This window comes from Pyrus communis, chromosome 9 (genome assembly GCF_963583255.1).
Source record: "Pyrus communis chromosome 9, drPyrComm1.1, whole genome shotgun sequence".
NCBI lineage: Eukaryota > Viridiplantae > Streptophyta > Magnoliopsida > Rosales > Rosaceae > Pyrus > Pyrus communis.
Genome location: NC_084811.1, coordinates 7,945,161 through 7,962,884, shown reverse-complemented (window position 1 = coordinate 7,962,884; position 17,724 = coordinate 7,945,161). Strand labels below are relative to the sequence as shown.

At 40.4% G+C, this 17,724-nt stretch overlaps 1 protein-coding gene across 1 annotated transcript; it reads right to left on the bottom strand.

Annotated features, from left to right (window-relative positions):
- Positions 1-15,842: 15,842 nt before the first annotated feature.
- Positions 15,843-16,160, bottom strand: LOC137744317 (uncharacterized). Its single transcript, XM_068484156.1, has one exon. The coding sequence runs from the start codon at positions 16,158-16,160 to the stop codon at positions 15,843-15,845; it is 318 nt and encodes a 105-aa protein (XP_068340257.1).
- Between the last annotated feature and the right edge of the window lie 1,564 nt (positions 16,161-17,724).

Genomic DNA, 17,724 nt, shown 5'->3' with positions numbered 1-17,724 from the left:
GTTGGCCTTACGAAGAAGATCAATAACATACTTGCGCTAATTTAGAAAACAACTTGTGAGAGTGTACCATCTCGATCCGTAGAAAATATTTAAGAATGCCGAGATCTTTGATAGCAAACTTATGATTGAGATATTGTTTAAGAGCATTAATCTTTGACATATTATCACCTGTCACAATGAGATCATCAACGTAAATAAGCACTACAAGTTTACCCGATGTGCTTGAACGCACAAATAAGGAAGAATCCGCATTGCTCCAACAGAAACCAACTCTTTTTAGAACATGACTGAGCTTGGCATACCATGCACGTGGACTTTGCTTGAGACCATAAATGAATTTATGAAGTTTGCACATTATTTCTGGATTGTTTGATTGAGGATGACCTGGGGGCAGTTTTATGAAAACTTTTTCTTCAAGTTCACCATGCAGAAAAGCATTTTTAACATCCATTTGAAAGAGAGGCTATGCATTATTAATAGCAACAGATAACAGCACCTTCACAGTGTTCATCTTTGCCACGGGAGCAAATGTCTCCTTGTAATCCACTTCATAGGTTTGTGTAAATCCTCGAGCAACCAAACGAGCCTTGTTCCTTTCAATCGTGCCATCTGAATGGAACTTGGTCTTGTATACCCAACGACTTCCCACAACCTACTTCCCTTTGGGAAGTTTCACCATAGTCCAGGTGTTGTTTTCATGAAGAGCTTGAAGCTCTTCTGCATAACAGCTCTCCACTCACTATGTAGATTAGCTTCTTGAAAGCTTTGTGGTTCACTAGTTTCAGTAATTGCACTAAGGAATGCAGCAAAAGAGGATGAAACTTTGCTGTAATCAATAGCAGAAGTCAAGGGGTACCTGGCATTGTAATCAATAGCAGAAGTCAAGAGGATGTAACTTGGATGAAAGTTTCCTCTCACGGGGGGGGGGGGATTTCGACGAACTGTAGGAGATTGAATTACTGGCACATGAGTAGTTTCTTGGCTAGAGGGACTACTTGAGGGCTTTGGTGAGATAGGTTCTTTAGAGACCACATGTGGAGAATTCTGCAAGTTGCTAACATCATCCTCATTCAATACCTGGTCCCTTGAAATATCTGTTATATCCTCTTCATTGGGATATGGTATTGGAAACAAATCAGACAAATTATCCCCCTCTCTAGAATAGTCCAGAGGTTGAGTGAAGTAAGGCATGGTTTCTTCAAATTTCACATCTCTTGAAACAACTATTTTCCTAGTTGTTGGATTGTAACATTTGTAACCCTTTTGAGTGGATGAATAGCCTAGGAAAACACATTTGGCAGCCCTTGGATCTAGCTTGTCACGATTTGGTGCTTGAATGTGAACAAAGCATGTACATCTAAACACTCTCAAATGGGATAAATTGATCTGTCTATCTTTCAATACCTCATAAAGTGATTTGAAGTTCAATATCTTGCTAGGTAATCTATTGATGAGATATGCAGCAGTAAGAACACCTTGTCTCTAGAATTTTTTAGGCACATTCGAGTGAAACATAAGAGCTCTAGTTTTTTCAAGTAGATCTCTATTCTTCCTTTCTACTACCCCGTTTTGTTGAGGTGTTCCAACACAACTAGTTTGATGTAATATACCATGTATGCTTAGATAGTGAGACATGTTATGAAACATATATTCAGAGCCATTATCTGATCATAAGACATGAATGTTTGAAGAAAATTGTGTGTTTACAAGTCTATGAAAATCTTGAAAAACTTCTAGCACTTCACTTTTAAATTTTAAAAGATACAACCAAGTGATCTTTGTGAAATCATCCACAAAAGTTACAAAATATTTGTATCCATCAAAGGACTCTAGGATTGGTCCCCAAATATGGGAATGCACGATTTCAAAAGGATTACTAGCCCTAGACAAGGAGGAAGTGAAAGGTAATCTAGTGAACTTAGAGAAGTGACAAACATCACAGGAACTTGTAACTTTGCATAGGTTTGGAAACAAAAAGAACAGAACTTCATTAGAAGGATGTGCAAGTCGTTGGTGCAAAGTTGTTGTTCTTGAACCAGGCTTGAAATGAGTTGAAAAACCTTGGGAGTTTGGACATGCTTGGAAAGGTAGTAGAGACCATTTAAGAAAAAACCTTCACCAATCATCTTCTTGGTGGTGATATCCTGAAAAACCACAGTTTTTGGGGAGAAAATAGCGAGACAGTTTAGTGAGTTTATGATTTTTCCAACAGATAAAAGTTGAAAAGGGAATGAGGGAACATAAATAGCCTCAGACTCGACATCACTAGAAATCAAATATGTTTTCCCTCTCCCTATAACCATAACACCCTTGCCATTGGTAACTGACACTTGAGATGGATATGAGAGTTTTTCAAAATCATATAGATTTGTAGACTTGTTAGTCATATGATCAGTAGCTCTTGAATCTATAATCCAATAATCATGCACATTTGCTGGGCTGGATGTAGCCTTTATCCACAAGCTTCTGTTATTGAATCTTTAATTTCATCAACTCATCTGGTGTTATTCGGTATGGTGCCAAAGACATAAGGTTATTACTTGGAAGTAGATCAAGGGTGAATTCGATTTCCCTCGCATGTGGTAACCTTTGGAAATCCTCCAGAAATACATTAGTGAATTCATTCACCACTGGCACATCTCCAGCACACAGAGAAGGTTCATCTCGTGTGACTATATGGGCAAAGAAGTAAAAATGAATAGTGGCACCCGAATCAATCAGAAGACGAGCCCAATTACCACAAACAAGTAACGTACCAGTGATAACTCTAGGATCCTACTCCACTTCCAGCTGAGTCATGGCGTTGATACGCCCATGGACTTGACATACCGAACCATTGTTACGGCCGCCTCGTGTCCTAGGACCCTGGCCTTTGTGGCTTGCTAGGTTCCCCTGAGCATGACTGCCTGAAGTTACTCCAGAAAACTGCTGCTACCTCTGAGCAGGGACCTAAGTACTCTAATTGTTACTCTCACTATAACTCTGAGAAGTCGAATAATTACCCTTATCGTAACTTGATGTACTCAGATTATTCCTTCCACCGTAACCTGAACCATAAACAATATCATCAGGTGAATGTGGAGTACCACAATTTCAGGTTATGTGTCCAAAGCCGCACTTGGATTAAAGTGGCTGAAAGATCACCTCGTTGACTCATAGCCTGAGCCTTCACTAGATGATCCATATCTCTAACCCTGTCGCTTGAACGACTAAGAGGGTCTAGGGCCAAAGGAATTAGAAGAAGTAGAAGGCTCCTTCATACTCTAGGATCGGAATCCACAACCCCGCTGATTCTGGTTTCGTGTCTGGTTTTGGTTTTGATGTTGGTTCTGGCTCCTGGGCTGATTATGATTAAGTATGTTCCACCTCGACTGTTCGATGCTCAAGGCTGCCTCAATCATCTCCTCGTAGGATGCATGCTTCTGTGGTGCCAAAAGCTTGTGATAGTCATCGTTCATAGCAATCTGTAGCTGTATCATCATCTCCTGTTGGTTCCCATAGGTTCCCTCATAGTGCCTTGCCAAGCGCTGAAAAGTGCTATCAAACTATATAATACTCAGATTGCCCTGGCGAAACTCTAGGAACTCCTGTCTCTTCCTTAGCTGATAATCGGGGCTTAAAAATTTTACGCTAAATGGTATCCTGAACGTAGCCCAAGTCATTAGAAAATTACGTGGGTGAGAGCCCGTCACTGACTTCCACCGGTATCACGCGTTACCCTGAATGAAGCAACCAGCGGTATTCGCCCATTCAGACGCTGGGCATCTCATACTCTCTAAGGTGTCCTCCATATTTTCTAACCAATCTTCAGCCTCCTTACATGATCCAACTACATTAAGTTCTATAATTTTGTGGCTATGTGCAATCTCCATAAATGTACGACTCGGCCTGTTACTACCAAGAAAAGTATTTCGTAGCACAGAGGTCAACTCCAGAATTTCTCCCATGAGACCAGAACGAGGTCGTCGAGGTACATTCCCACCAGTAGGATCTATGATTCTGATAAGAGACAAAAAAGATTTAGAAGGGCGAAAGATTATGGATACAAGAAAGCTTATGATTACCAAATGGAAGAATGAAGTTTTATGCATGCTCTGATACCAATCTGACATGCGCCAGTCAGCAGGATGGCCACGTGCTGACCGACACCCGAGGGTGACAAAAGCTATTTAATGAATGCATATGCCCAGAATATGTGAAATGTGCATTTAAATTTTGTGCGAACTACTAAAGGTAATATTCAAATACAAACCTTTCTAAAATAATATAAGAATATTCAGTCTTCAGTAAAAATGATAGTGTAATGCATGACATGTTCAGAGCATACATCTAATTTAGAATACAAGCGGAATGTGTAGAGAAATCGGTATTACAAGTGATGTTAAAAGCAAAGAGGATGGCCCGATATCACTGGTAGGGGAATGCCTCGTGGCTTGGATCATATGCCTCGTTTATATGTGCTGAGGAGGCGCAAAACAAACATGAGTAGACTAAGTTGATAAATAAGTAGTACAAACATAGTTATTCAATAATGTACTAACCCCCAAAGTTTATGAAAACTAATAGCATAATATGTGATAGGTTTTCCAAAAACCCTAGCATGCCATAAAACCTTTCATAAAACATATATCATATATAGTGTGCTAACTAGTGGTATCATGATCGCCTGAAGGCTTTCTTCACGTGCCCATAGGCAGAACATACACCACACTCCTATAGGCAAAACAATCATCCATAGGCAAGACATACTCCCATAGGCAGGACAATCGCCCGTGGGAAGAATATACGCCACGCGCTCGTAAGTAGGACATATGCTCATAGGTAAGACAATCACCCGTAGGTAGGACATGAAGGAAAATTTATGTCCTAGCTAAGAACATGTAAAGAACATTTGAATACATAGGCAAACTATTAACAAATTAAAGTAGGCATGCATCCAAAAACAATTCATAAAACCCATGACTTTCAAAGCCTAGTATATGGTGAACCATAAGACTCTTTAACAATATTAAAGAGAATAAGAATTTAGAGATTCTTTACCCTTGAAGCTCATCCTTGATTGCACAAGGGATTCACCCAAGTGGAGGGCCTTCAAGTCACCTCCTTGCTCCTTGGATCTTCCTTGTGATTTCCTCCCTTTTAGTGCTCCTTTTCTTCTTTGAGGATTTGAGGATTTGTTCTCCAAAACACCAAAGGTTTGGTGTCTCTAAGTCTCCACACCAAAGATGTAGTGTGAAGATGAAATGGATGACTTAGGGAAGAATAGATTGCTAGATGTTCCTCCCCTAAGTGGCCGGCCTCTATGTAGAAAATGAGAGAATATGTTTCACCCAAATTCAATTAGAAAACCCTTATGTGAAACAAAGCTATAATGTTGATTTTATACTTCATTTCATGTGAGTGGCAAACTTGTAATTAATACAAGTTTGCTACCCCTCACCCTTATGGCCGGCCATATGTTGTTATTGGGCTTAATTGCCCATTTTGTTTTAGTTGTCATACAACTTAAACATAATGGGCCTTGTGGACCAAAACGTTTTTGTGCCCCGAAGCCCAAAACTAACTTAAACGCCCAATACGAACGTTTCGTATAATTAATTAACTATTTAATTAATCTTGACCATTCTTCAATTAAACCATTTAATTGCTTATCCATTTCATATAATTTCTTCACTTATATCCTTACTCGGTGTACGATCCATTAGGTTCCAATTAGCGAGGTAGTGGGTGATGTTACTCTTAACGATCGATTGTGAATTGAAACCACATTTCAATTCTCCCTTAAAATTAGTGTTTGCTAATCTTTAGGGCTTCCACAAACCATGGGTGACGCCTAGCAGCATGTCTGGTTACCCAAGCTAAGTAGAAGTGGTTGGAGAACCTATCCAGTTACAACTACAATGCAATACGGTCATTCTCTAATACAATACTCTTAATCACATTGTTTAAGTGATAGTTTGTTTCATGTCTACTATCCAATGTGATACTTCTCTATATGATTCAATTGAATAAGATTTGGAACAAGCTTCCTTAGTCATATTCATATGCTTTGGCCAAAGACTCTCGAATCATATCTTAGAGTATTCTCCTTCCATCATGGAAGGTTAGAGATCCCTTGTTGTGCATTCATATGCCTACATGACTAGATAGCTTGACCCTAACAATGCCGTGGACACTCTAATGGAATGCCGTTGACATAATCAAAGATCAAGGACCTAACCATTAGACATCAATGATGCCTCAGGTCAAAGGACTACTTTGCATATTGCAACTATCGAGTTCTCACATGACATGTATGTTCGAACTCTCGTTTGATCGTTGTTCAGTGTACTCGATTACTCTTTCGAGCACCTATGTGTTTGCCTTAGTGTCCAACACCAAATGACTTGAGACTAGTTCATACTCACACTTGAGTCGACATAACACATACTAACCTTAGCGGATTGTCAATGCCCAATTGGCAATCCTATGGCTAGGAACGTTTTAGGAATGAACATAAGAGAAAGGTCTCGTTAATTTAACTAACTTAAATCACTTGTCTCTTAGATCAAATACATTCCTTGGATTCCCTTATTGCTTAAACACAAGATACTATAAATAGTGATTAACAATAAGCTTTGCCCTCTATTAAACATATAAAAGTTTAACACAATAAGTATTCCAAAAAGCTATTACATCAAATGAGTGGCTTTGTGGGCATACTTCCAACAGGACATATGCCCGTAGGCAGGATAGTAACCACTAGATGCGCACAAAAGACATTGAATATAATCTTTCCAACATAAGTATACATATCTCAAAACATCTTCATAGTATATAGTCATCCATCATATATATTATAAAGAGTGTAAAAATATGTTCATAAATAGTATAAAGTCATCCATCATATATACTACAAAGAACATAAATTCAATAAAGTAAGGTATTCCAAAATATTCTCAGTAAAGCATGATAATCATAAAGTGTAAGCCTAATTTACTCATAAAACATAACCATTAAATCATTCTTTTCATGTATGCATTTCTACTATTAAGACATGCATTTTAGAAGTGGTCAACTAACAGATACTCCGTCATCAAAGAGCCGTGCGAATTAGGAATAACGAAATCATCGCTAATAATCGCACCTAAGCATATAAAAGGTCCAATTATAAAACACTATCATAATGATTGAATTTCAAAAAATGGACGTCATAAACGAATTCAAGATGTCGAAAAATATAAGGGGGGGCCTTGTGTACCCCTATGCAATGCCATACGCGCTTTCACACGCCCTTGCAAGGTGGCAGCTTCAGCGGCCACGCACCACCGTGGGTCACCGGAAAGTTAGTCGGAAAAGTCATCGATGCCGCTGTGATTGCCACCGTGGACAGCGGCATGTGTGCTCCACGCGCCAGCATCATCAACCCTTCATGCGCACCCACGCGCATCCCACGCACGACTTGGGTTCTTGGTTTGGGCTTGTTCAGTTGGGTTGGGTTGGTTTTTAGGTTTGGGCCTAGGTTCAACATGCTGAAGACCTAAGTTCTACATGACCCAAGGGCCTGGGTTCTAAAGGTTTTAAAGGGTTTGGGTTTTGGGGTTACCGGGTTGAAGGCCCGAGTTGGATGTCCTAAAGGCCTGGGTCCAAAGGATTTGGGGTTTGGGTTAACTGGGGTTTGGGCTCAGCAACCTGGGGCAAAGGCCTAATTTCATAATTCTTATTAAATGAAATTACAATTAGTTTAGGGTGGGGTTTCGCACATTTGGTGGGATTGAGCGTCATCTTGCATTCTTCAAGAATGTTGAAAGTTTCCGCTAGGTTGACAATGTGGTTTCACTATTGCTTGCCATTCGCCATGATGTCGTCAATATAGACCTCCATGGTTACTCTAAGTTGCTTCTTGAACATCATATTTATCAATCGTTAGCAAGTAGCTCTCGCGTTCTTGAGGCCAAAGAGCATGACTTTGTAGTAGTAGGTGCCTCACTCGATCACGGACGTTGTTTTCTCCTTGTTGGGCTTGTGCAAGGCTATTTGGTTGTAGCTGGAGTATCTGTCTAAGAAATTGAGCAACTGGTTCCTAGAAGTTAAATCTACCAGTAAATTGATAAAGGAAACTGAATAAGGATCTTTCAGGCATACTTTGTTGAGGCCGGTGTAGTCTACGTAAACTTTCCATTTGCCCTTCTCTTTCTTCATCACTAGCACGATGTTAGGAAACCATGTTGAGTGTAATACCTCTTCTATGAACCCGGCCTCTAATAGCTTGTCGATTTCTGCTTCAATTCTAGCAGTTTTCTCCGACTACCATGGATCAAGAATGATGTGTTAGGCGTCATCTGTAGGTTTCCATCCCGTCTCATCTGTTGGTGTGTTGACTTAGACATCATCTTCTTGATCTATCTGCTATAATTGTTATTTGGTAGCTTCGTCGTCCCTTTGAACTTCGGTAGCCTCTAAGAGGTAAAATACTTCTTCTTTGACTCCTTCAGTACTTGCACAGTGCATCATTGAGATGTGGCTTGGTCAAACTTGATTTCTCCAACTCCTCATCCAGGGATTTTGAATTGAATCTTTTGATACTTGGTGGAGGTTAAGGCATCCAGCTTTATCAGCCAAGGTCGCCTTAGAATCTCATTGTAAGGAAACGGGTTATTTACTATCGTGAACATCTACTTTAAGATAACTGGCGGTGTTTTCACGTTAAGTGTAATGTTGTCAATATCAGTCGAGGTGTGTATGTTGAATCTGGTAAGTACCTCCACTCGGCTTATGATTGTGCTTTCTAGGCCACCATCTTCTGAATTATTGATAGTTGAAGTGGGATGACAGCACTTCCGTTGTCAACCATTATTCTGTCGATTATAGCGTGGGCTAGTTGGACAGATATCAATTAGGAATCGTTGTGTAGGAAGTCAACGCATTTAGCATCCTACTCAATGAAGCCATCAATGGATCTAAGTTGGGTGTCGGTTGCCTGGACCTGTGAAACTAATAGAACCTGTTAGATTTTCCTCTTCTTAGAGTTGTTAATGGCCTCTAAGTGCTCAAATTCGGAGAAGATGCCATTGATTGTCTTGGTCGGTGACTCTTCATCGGTGTCTGCGTTTCTTCTAAGATGCGCAGCTGGCTTGTCCAAGTATCCGTTGACCTTGCCTTCTATCACAGACTTCTCTAGGTAATTCCTCCCAGGTAACATTCATCGGTTGTATGATTGGGACCTCGATGGAATGTGCAGTACATGGTGTGATCCAACTTGTAGGTGCTTCCCTTCAATTGCTTCGGCAGCTTGAACCATGGTTCACTCTTGATGTTGCAGAGGATTTGGTGGATCGGGATCAAGAACTTTGTATAGTTCTTAGGTGTTGTTGCTCAGATAAAGGATCATTACGCTATAGTAATGCTTTAAAAGCCTCTTCGGGTCTCCATCTCTTTTGAAAGATGTGAAATGTGGCATGGTGAGTCTGCCTGCTCGATCTCGTCTGTGAAAAGTGACCTTCTTATATTATTCGTGTCTTCTTGAAGCGCCTCGTCCGTAACTTTGTTGTGATGGAAGTCATATAATCATTCAGTCATGAGCCTATCTATGTCTTCTCGAATTTTCCTTTGTTGGGGTAAAGAAGTTTTCGGCTGCCCCTAGTCATAACCTTCTGGTCTAGTCTACTTTTCCTTGTGCTCGGCTCGTCTATATCGCGGTTGTGGTGCATGTGGTACATTCCTAGTAGGAGAGCTGGTTACTTGTAGGCTGCCAGATGAACTTAAGCCGGATTGAGTGACTGTTTTTCTCTGTCCGTCATGCTGCTTACTCCAATGTGAGGTGGAAGATGCTCCTTGTAGGCCTAGCCGCTAATGAACACTTCATTTGGAGGTTGTCCACATTGATTATCAGAATGTGACCCCAACCGTGAATGTATACTCGTCCGTGGGCATAACCGAGAGTTCACACTCCTATGCCCTTTAAGACGAGAGTATACTCTATCTCGAGGACCTAAGCAAGAGTGTACACTACCAGAACGCTCGGTTCATGGCTAGTCGAGAGGCTACTTGCCAGGATGCTACTGGAGAGGTTCGTCAGAACACCTTGTCTGGGGAACACTACATCTTAGTGCGCTACAAAAGTTGATTCACCAAGGTTATCTGTTGCGCAAGGGCACTTGTCAACTGTATGACTTGTCGAGACAAGTGTTTTTCACCATTTAGGGTGGAAGAGCTTGGATGGTATGCGTCTCCTTGAGAGGTGAAAGTGTAATGGACTCCAAGCGCGAGATTTAAGCTAGAATATGTCAAATCTGCATAAAAACACCAAAAAGGGGTCTGAAACACTAAAAAACAGGTCTGAAACCTGAAGAACAGTTTGCTAACCTCATCGGAATTTTTTTTGGGCCGTTGATGGACCGGTCAGTCCGGTCAAAATCGAGTTAGGTCTAGCTGCCAGCTAGTGGTTCGCGTGAACCAGTCTGGGTCCGGTTTGGTCTAGTCTGGGCACTTGGATAAAAGAGTATGAATCTGCCTCCCAATCATTTAGTACAATTTAGTTTCCACCACCGCTTGAATAAAATAATGTCCATAATAACAAATCAATGGTGAAGATTAAAGCATAGAAAGAGACTCGCTAGTTAAGTTGATTAGAACGGTGTGTTTTTCCTTCTACATTCAAGTTCAAATCGCATCCCCTAGTTACGTTTTTTTTTTTTTTTTTTTTTTTTTTTGTCAAACAATAAATTTTGTTAGATTAGATGTTAGATTAGTCACTGACAGGGTTCGAACTCACGTCATCATGCAAAGGCTCAACCCCTGCCTCCGGTAGTTTAGTTGATCTTGTATAAAAATAAAATAGAAAAATTATAAGAAAGAATTTTGTGAAATGGGCTTTGCCACCTCTAACAATTACAATTAAATTAGACTTTCAAATGAAGATTTGCTTGGCCTAAAGTCACAATGCTGGTTGTTCAATTGTTCATGGCAGAGAACTCAGCAACTCCTCAAGTTTTCGACTCTCAGATACTTCATTGCCAAATATCACAGTAAGAGAGTTTCTGCCATTTCCTAGTGTTAGGGTTTTGGTTGAAACTCCATTATTTGATACATGTAGAAGTAGAAAAAAACTCCTCGAGACCCTAGCTTTTCTGCGTTTTTGCTTCCTACTATTCTGCTCCAACTGTGAAGTGTGAAGATTCAAATTAATTGTGGTTACAATTGGCATGCAGGTTTCTCTCTTCTCCCGTTTGCTTCCTTTTACACTTTCCTAATAATATATTTGTGAAATTTTAATCTATATGACTACATTGACTAGAACCCTGGTAGAACTAATGAGGAGCTGTTTCCTTACCATTTTGTTTTTAATATTTTATTTTTTTCCATTTTTTTTCAAAAACTAAAATTGAAAACTGGTTTGGTAAGTATTTTCACTCACAAATTGAAAACTAAAAACCAAAAGTGAAAACTACATTCTTGAGTTTTTAAACAAAAACTGAAAAAAGATAGTAGTTACCAAACTAGTTTTAAGTTTTCAAAAAATTAAAAACTAAAAACTGAAAATGGATAATTATCTAACAGCCTCTAAGATTATGAAATTTGCAATTTGCATGAAAAGTTTTTACAGTCTTGTAGATAATCAAATATAAATGTTAAAATTATAAAGCTGCTAGGGTTTTGGTTCTTTAGGTTTCAGAACAAGCAAGTAAATAATAATAATGGTAGTTTATTCACATTCAAGTTCTACCTTACATGGACTACGTAATTTATACTACAATACAAGAGACTATTCTAGGAAGTCAACTATGAATGTTAATACATGATTTACAAATATCAATCTACTCCTATAATCAAGGAAGGCCAGTAATCTTAGGATGCTCCAAGATATTGTCGTTTAATACTCCCCCTCAACATGGAGTGTGAATGTCAATCACACCCATCTTGCCAAGTAAGGATTGAAACATAGCTTGTCTAAGTGGCTTGGTGAATATGTCGGCTAACTGTGCTCTAGTACGAACGTAAGCAGTTGTGATGACCCCTGATCGAATGCGCTCACGAACAACATGACAATCAATCTCTATATGTTTGGTGCGCTCATGAAACACGAGATTGGCAGCTATATGCAGAGCAGCTTGATTGTCACAATATAGTTTTGCCGGCATATGGTGATCAACTCGTAGATCAGCTAATAAATATTTCATCCATGTAAGCTCACATGTGGCAGAAGCCATAGCACGATACTGTGCTTTTGTTGAAGACCGAGAAACCGTAGTTTGTTTCTTAGTTTTCCAAGACACCAATGCACCTCCAAGAAATATACAATAACCTGTGACTAACCTTCTTGTAATTGAGCATCGAGCCCAATCGGCATCGCAATAACCAATCAACCTTAAGTCCCTATTTGAAGGAAATAGGAGTCCTTGTCCAGGTGCCCTTTTTAAGTATCGCAAGAGACAATGAACTGCTTCTAGATGCGGTTTCCTTGGTTGTTGCATGTATTGACTGAGTATGAAATCTCAAGCCTGGTGATTGTAAGGTAAATGAGTTTACCAACAAGTCTTCTATACTTCGAAGCATCGTGAAGAACTTGTCCCTCCGTTGGAGATAATTTTAAGTTTTCTTCCATGGGAAATTTTGCAGGTCTGGTACCAAGTAAACCAGCTTCATCGAGAATATCTAGCGTGTATTTCCGTTGAAAGATGGAGATACCTTGAGAAGACCGAACCACTTCTATGCCAAGAAAGTATTTTAATGGTCCAAGATCCTTGATTCGAAAATGAGTATGGAGAAATTGTTTGAGATCACGAATAGCCATTTCATCATTACCTGTAATGATCATGTCATCGACGTAGGTTAGTACGGCTGTGAATGAGTGATCACGTACCTTGGTGAACAAAGAGTAATCGGCCTTAGACTGTTGATATCCGGCTTGATGTATGGCAGTGGAAAATGTGGAAAACCAACTACGAGAGGCTTGTTTGAGCCCGTAGAGTGACTTATTGAGTCGGCATACATTATGCTCCCCCTGCCAACGAAGATCAGGATGTAACTGCATATACACTTCTTCCTTAAGATCGCCATGGAGAAAGGCATTTTGGACATCCATTTGGTGGAGAGACCAATGGCGAACAGATGCGACGGCCAGAAGGCAACGGACAGTGATAAGCTTGGCAACGAGGGCGAAGGTCATAGTGTAGTCAAGACCTTCGCGTTAGGTAAAGCCCTTAGCAACAAGGTGAGCCTTATAACGTTCGACGGAACCATCAGAGTTGTACTTAATTTTATAGACCCATTTGCAACCAATGGCTTGATGACCTGGTGGGAGACGAGTGAGAGTCCATGTGTTGTTTTGTACAAGGGCAAGAAGCTCGGATTGCATGGCAGCTTGCCACTTAGGATCACTATGAGCCTGCTCAAAAGTGGTTTGTTCGACAAGGGCAGAAATACCACAAGCAAATGAGCGATGGGATGATGAAAGGTGAGTATAAGAAACATAGTGAGATAAGGGATAGTGAGTACCTGACATGGATGAGGAGTTAGCACCAGGAGCAAGCAATTGGACATGATATAAGTGGTAGCCCTGGAGTCACACATAAGGTTTGGTGGGGCGGTGAGAGTGTCAGTTGGCAAGGGGAAGTGGGGAAGGTGGTGTCGGTGAAGTGGGAAGCATGGGATGGGATGATAGTGGAGGGTTAGGCTCGGGAATAAGTGGGTCTATGGAAGGGGTGATAGTGTGAGGTGGTATGGACATGTCAAGCTGAGGAGTTGTGGGGGTGTTGGCTTGCGACAAGGTACCAAAGGCAAGGTGCTGGGAAAATCAATGGTGGTAGTAGGAAGAGGTAAGACTAGACTATCAAGTTGGTGATCTGGTGGCTGAGAGATGAAAGGGAATTGATCTTCGTGAAAAACAACATCATGAGTAGTGGAAAATTTCTATGTGGTAAGATCATAAACACGATACCTTTTTGACCAAAAGGGTATCCAACAAAAATGCATTTTCGAGCACGAGGATCAAACTTATGTGCAAGGGTGAGATTTGTGGCATAACATAAGCAACCAAAGGCTTGAAGGTGGGTAAAATTTGGAGGTGTATGATGCAAGAGTTCGAAAGGAGTTTTGTGATGAAGAAGTGGTGTGGGTAAACGGTTAATTAAGTAGCAAGCTGTTTGAACATTCCCCCCCCCCCCCCAAAATGATAAAGGCAAATTGGCTTGAAATCTAAGTGCTCTCCCAACATTTAAAAGGTGGCGATGTTTCCTTTCAACGACCCCATTTTGTTGGGGAGTTGAGGGACAAGATGTGTGGAACACAATACCCTTGTTGTCAAAGAAGGGTCGTAAGGAAGTAAATTCAGCCCCATTATCTGCCCTAATGGTTTTGGTCATGCAATTAAATTATGTTTGGACCCAAGCGATAAAAAAACGTACCAACCCTTGTGTTTTAGACTTTAAGCGCATAAGGTGAATCCAAGTATAATGAGAATAATCATCAACAATGTTAAAAAATATCGAGCCCCCGAATGGGAATTAACTCGATGAGGTCCCCATATATCATAATGTATTAAATCAAAAGGTGTTGTAGATGAAATAAAACTTGATGGAAAAGATAACCGAGTTTGCTTGGTAAGAGGACAAACGTCACATGAATGGCTAGAGTCAAACATGATGGTTGGAACTTGCTTGGTCAAAACTCGAAGGGGACCGGTAGATGGATGTCCTAAGCGTTGATGCCAAAGGTTCGAATGTCGGCTTATGTTGTGAGCAAGGTGGGGGTTTTGTTCTGGCGACAAGTAATAGAGCCCATTACATCGCTTGCCCAGGCCAATCGTCCTCCTCGTATCCATGTCCTGTATCACACAAAAAGTGGGAAAGAAAATCACTATGCAGTGTAAGGACTCGGTGAGCTTGCTAACGGATAACAAATAAACTCGAAAATTAGGCACATGCAACACTTCATCAATTTTAATAAAATGAGTGACTTGGACTGAACCAACAGATTCTATAATTGCATTTCCCCCATTCGGCATTTGTACAGAATCAAATATGGACAAAGCTTTCTTATCTAGTAAGTGAGGTGACGGAGAGATGTGGTCCGTTGCCCCACAATCAATGATCCAATAGTGGGTTTGAGTTGATAAAACTTTGGACATATTAGACAGAGGTGTACCTGCGGCATTTGCAAAGTGTTGCGGGTTACCGTCAAGGTTGTTTTTCTTAAGCATCGCCATGATTTGATTGTATTCTTCAGCGGTAAATTTTGGCCCGTCACTGGTGGTTCTCTTGTGGTGCTGGTCACCAACTTTGGTGGCTTTATCATCAATTTGTACTTGGTTGGCTACATGCTTCTTCTTGTTGGGGGGTGTTACTTTCTTGCCATGGTATTTGTGCCTCGGCGGGAAGCCGTAAAAATAGAAGCAACGATCCACAGTGTGGTATTCTTGGTCATAATAGGAGCATTTAAAAGATGGGTTCCCTGAGTTTCCTCGTTGTGCAACGAGTTCCCTATTGCTTGTCACATTCATAGCATGCAAATTATTATTATTACGAGTGAGAGATACCTCCACTTGCTTCTCTTGTTGTAGGACAAGAGAGTATGTCTTCCAAGTGTCTGGAAGCGGCTGCATCAACAAGATTTGCCCACGCACTATGGCATATGATTCATTTAATCCCATAAGAAACTGCATCACCATTTCCTTCTCGTCTCATTCATTAATTTTCTTCAAGCCCCTACAAGTGCACGTTGGAGGCTCATGATAGGACGTCAATTCATCCCATAGTGCTTTCAGCTTCATGTAATAAACTGAGATCGATTGTTGCTCCTGTCTGTGTTCAACAATCTCTCTCTTAATTTGGTAAACGTGTGAATCGTTTCCCTAAGAAAAGCGATCACGGCAAATCTGCCCACACATCTGTTGTTGATGTGTAGTAAGAAACACTGCTTGCGATGTCTTCATGCACAGAGTTCAGAATCCATACGAGGACCATGTCGTTGTATCGTTGCCACAATGCAAATTGTTTGTCTATTTCAACAGGAGGGTCAATGGTTCCATCGACCAAGCCCAGTTTGTTCTTCGCGCTTAGACTGATGCATATAGCACGACTCCATGTGCTGTAGTTGTCACCTTGAAGGGTTTTGGAGACCAAAATATTCCCAGGTTGATCAAAGGGATGTAGTACGAACGGATTCAAGATGTCAGTAGCCATCTCTGTTGGTTTTGGATTGGCTGCTGATTCACTCATGGTGATACCGTCTGTTTGATGTGTGCGGAAGCGTTGGGTATTCAGAGTCACCGGAAACGGTGCTCTGATACCATGTTAAAATTATGAAGTTGCTAGGGTTTTGGTTCTTTAGGTTTTAGAACAAGCAAGTAAATAATAATAATGGTAGTTTATTCACATTCAAGTTCTACCTTACATGGACTACGTAATTTATACTACAATACAAGAGACTATTCTAGGAAGTCAACTATGAATGTTAATACAAGATTTACAAATATCAATCTACTCCTATAATCAAGGAAGGCCAGCAATCTTAGGATGCTCCAAGATATTGTCGTTTAATAAGAAAGAACAGAAAAATTGTTGAAATTGCAGTATTTCGATATGAAGAAATTTGAAGAAGAGAATTTTACATAACTAAACAAGAAGTAAATATAGTAGTCTCACTTTAACCGGAATTGATCAAGGCCACTTTCTCAATGACAATTTGATCATAGTTTAGATGGTGTTGGAGACTTGGAGCCTTGCGACTCTTGTCTCTGTTTTATGTACTAAATTGAATCGATGATCAGTCAACCACTTTGGAGACTTTCCGGTGACGGTCTTGCGCGTACGTTGCATGGAAGAAGTACTTTTTTTTTTGTTGGGGGTGTGGGGGTGTGGCGGCGGGGGAGGTGGGGTGGGGTTAGCCGTGTTTTTCTGGCTTGTAATATTTCTGCTAGTAAGCATAGCAGCAGCTGAAAATGTTAGTTTCATCTACAATGACTTCCGGTCTGCTAATCTGAGCCTAGATTGTGGATGTAAATTTCATTCTTTTTTTTATTTGACGAAAATGCAACTGTAAAATAATAACACTTTCGATTAAGGTAAAAAATCTCATGCATCCCTGATGAATTGGGAGAGGGGGTTTTGCCTGAAGAATATCCGATATTAAAGTTAGAATTCTGAAAGGAATGTATTTTGGAGTTTGTGGGTAGTCAATGACTTAGCATTTTAGTGGGATAAAAAAGGTATTTATAGGAGAGCAACCGGCCCCTTAGTTGAAGAGTGGCTGGCCATATTTGATGGTAATGGGCAAATAATTACAAGATACTATGTGAAACAATATCTTATAATTAACATGGCAATTATTTCTAATTTCAATAGCAAGTTTTGGGAGTCTGACCTTAACCGGGCCATGGAATTGATCATGGCCACTTTCTCAATTTGATCATAGTTTAGATGGTGTTGCAGAGTTGGAGTCTTGTGACTCTTGTCTTTTATGTATTAAATTGAATCGACGATCAGTCCACCACCATGAAGACATTCGAGTGACGGTCTTGTGCGTACGTTGTATGGAAGAAGTACTTTTCATCGGGGACATGGACCAGTTACCAGTGGTATAGAGCACTGGACACAAAAACGACATGTGTAATTAGAGCGACAACGAAGGTCTATCTGTCTACTGTCATCTCCCCTGCATCGATTTTGCTTTTATATACCTGTGGTAAGTCTTAAGACTCAAGTATATATGTACTGAAAGTTCAGATGACTTGACAGAGAATTAAGA